This window comes from Crocuta crocuta, unplaced genomic scaffold (assembly GCF_008692635.1).
Source record: "Crocuta crocuta isolate KB4526 unplaced genomic scaffold, BGI_CrCroc_1.0 scaffold882, whole genome shotgun sequence".
Taxonomy (NCBI): Eukaryota; Metazoa; Chordata; class Mammalia; order Carnivora; family Hyaenidae; genus Crocuta; species Crocuta crocuta.
The window spans coordinates 13,678-16,385 of NW_027527833.1; the positions used below are offsets into that span (position 1 = coordinate 13,678).

The window sequence follows — 2,708 nt, forward strand, 5'->3', positions numbered from 1 at the left end:
TTTCATATGATTGAAAGTTGACAAATAGAATTGATTTTCCCACTTTTTTCTAAATGAAATTCCAAAATGCTGTTATCCTCTCATAATTCTAAGAAATTTACAAAATATTAATTAGAAAAATTAAGGCTGGAAATGGTTTTCATGAGAGGTTCTAGACAGTTTTACATAATAGTGGAACTGTTTTTGTTACTAACATTCTCAAGTTTAAACTAGACCTATTTCCTAAAATCTCTTCTGTTGTCACAATGAATTTTTTTAGTGTAAAGCCGTTCCTTTGCTGTTAGGTGAATGCTTACAAGGATTTCTACCAAATCAGATTTACTTTTAAGTAATAATTGAGATGTATCTAGAAATACCTATTCTTGATGTAATTTATTTTAGAACCTCCTTAAAAGGTGAAAAGCATAAAAATTAGTTGATTAGAAAATATTGAATTACAACAGCACACAAAATAGCAACTAGTGCAAATCCTATCACAAGGATTAGAATAAATGTATCATCACTCATCTCTATTCTGGGCTTTTCTTTTTTCTCTTCACTAGGGCTGTTTCTTCCCTTTCGTCCACCGCCTTTCCCAGGCCCTGGATGTTGCTTATGTGTTGAGAAAAGAGTGCTGGGGCTATATGGTCCCCAGAGCTCTTGTAGCCCAGCAGAAGTCTGATATTGGCGTCCAGCACAGACCTTGAAGCGATAATGTGAATTTGTGACAAATTTGGAAAAGGAGAATGAAGTGTTTGGTCCTTTGTAAATCTAAAGAAAATTGAGACAAAGTGAAAATTATATTGTTTTGCCAAATGAAATAATATGGTATAGTTTTTTGACAACAAGAAAAATACGAATTAACCGATTCATCTCATAAATATGTTCACAACAACAACAAAATTACTCTTATAGTCTATAATATCATGAGGACCCTGTACTGTTCAGGTAATTTTGTTCCATGTAAGAAATAACAAAGACTTATAATTGTTAAACTTTAATTGCATTTGGTTTAGAAGGAGTTGTGCATGTGGTCAGTGAAACCTAGAAATATCAAATCATTCAGTCAAGATATGTTATTTAAGTGAATAAGCAAATTGTTCCAAAATAAGTAATATATACATAAAACTTTAGGGGGAAGGTAGGACTTTTGGATGATATTTCATTATTTAAACATTCTAAAGGATGTCTTATTCCACAACAAGAGCTGAATCCAAGTAGGATATAAAATTATAAAATTTTAAAGACTAAATTTGCAAGAATTTACCAGGTCAGTTCCCTTATCAGTGATGAGTTGAAGGTTATAAATAATGGGATCTCCTTTTATTGGCTCCAAAGACTTCCATTTGACTTCACAAGTATTATTGTTCACATGCTGTAATTTAGGTGCTAGGAAAAGAGAATTTCAGTGTAGAAGTTTTAATTTTTCCTAGATGACCTCAGTAAACTTGGCTAGGATAGAGGCCTGAACGCACTGCCCTGCTCCCGGAGAGAAGGCAGGCAAACAACCCAGGGGCATACAGCAAGGAAACAGGGATCTGAAGAATGCCTGGTGCACGTGGGAGGGAGATAACTCACTCTTCTTGGAGTACTTCCCTGAGAGGCAGTCATTTATGGAGATGCCTCTCTGTGAACAATGTAGCTGGCTGGCACCAAATTTCCCTCCCTACCACTAAGCATAAACACAGAGCCACTTGCAGGAAGCAGTATGGCATCTATACTGGCTGCCTAATTTGTTTACACCAAGCCCCACACACCTGTGCTCTGGCAGTTATACCCTTCGACAAGTTTTCGGTCCCAGTGTGATGGACCATTCCCGTAGAAAACCAGAACAAACCCTTGCCCATACATTTTCCAATCAGAGAGTTCTGCAAGGGACTTGGTTTTAGTGGAAGTAGTATCAGGTCTCATTTCTCAAGCATACCAGAGCACACCTAGTTAACACTCACCATATTCAGGCTAGAGCCAAAAACTGCCCAGAGCAGGCAAGGGGAGCTTGTGAAGATGACTGGCCTGAGGGATAAAGCAGCCAAAACACAAAAGCAGAGCACACGAAGCACACATCAGAGACACTCCCTGACTCGCCAGATCCTGGACATTACATGGGCTCTTCATAAAGCCATTACATCCAGAAGCAGGACATAATTGGTTTTTCTAACACAGAGAAGGCAAGAGACTTAGACAAAATGCCAAGATGGAGGAATTTATCCCAAATGAAAGAAAAAGATAAGGCCATGGGAGAGATCTAAGAAAAGCAGATATAAATAACGTGCCTGATGGAGAATTTGATGCAACAATCATAAGGGTACTCAGTGGGCTTGAGAAAACACTCGAAGACATGAGAGAGACCCTTACCACAGAGATAAAAGAATTAAAAAAGAATCAGAAATGAAGAATCCAATAGATTGGAAATAGGCTCAAAGCAATGAACATCAGGCTGTGAGAAGCACAGGAATGAATTAATGACCGAGAAGAAAAAAATAATGGAAAATAATGAAACTGAACAAAAGAGAGAAAGAAGAATTAATGGAACATGAGAATAGACTTAGGGAACTCACTGATTCCATCAAATGTAGTAACATTCATGTTATAGGAATCCCATAAGTAGAAGAGACAGAAAAGGGGGCAGAAAATTTATGTGAGAAAATAATAGATGAATACTTCCCTAATCTGGGGAAGGAAACAGAAATCCAGATCCAGCTGGCACAGAGAACTCCCATCAAAATGGT

At 37.4% G+C, this 2,708-nt stretch overlaps 1 protein-coding gene across 1 annotated transcript in view; it reads right to left on the reverse strand.

Annotated features, from left to right (window-relative positions):
* Positions 1-193: 193 nt before the first annotated feature.
* Positions 194-2,708, reverse strand: part of LOC144243498 (fibronectin type III domain containing protein 3C1-like) — a 51,979-nt gene continuing 49,464 nt past the window's right edge. The window contains exons 24-25 of the mRNA XM_077778602.1: positions 1,247-1,368; positions 194-750 (exon numbers count right to left, since the gene is read on the reverse strand). Coding sequence (XP_077634728.1) covers positions 412-750; positions 1,247-1,368 — 461 coding nt within the window. The 3' untranslated portion in view covers positions 194-411. The remainder of the gene's footprint in view (positions 751-1,246; positions 1,369-2,708) is intronic.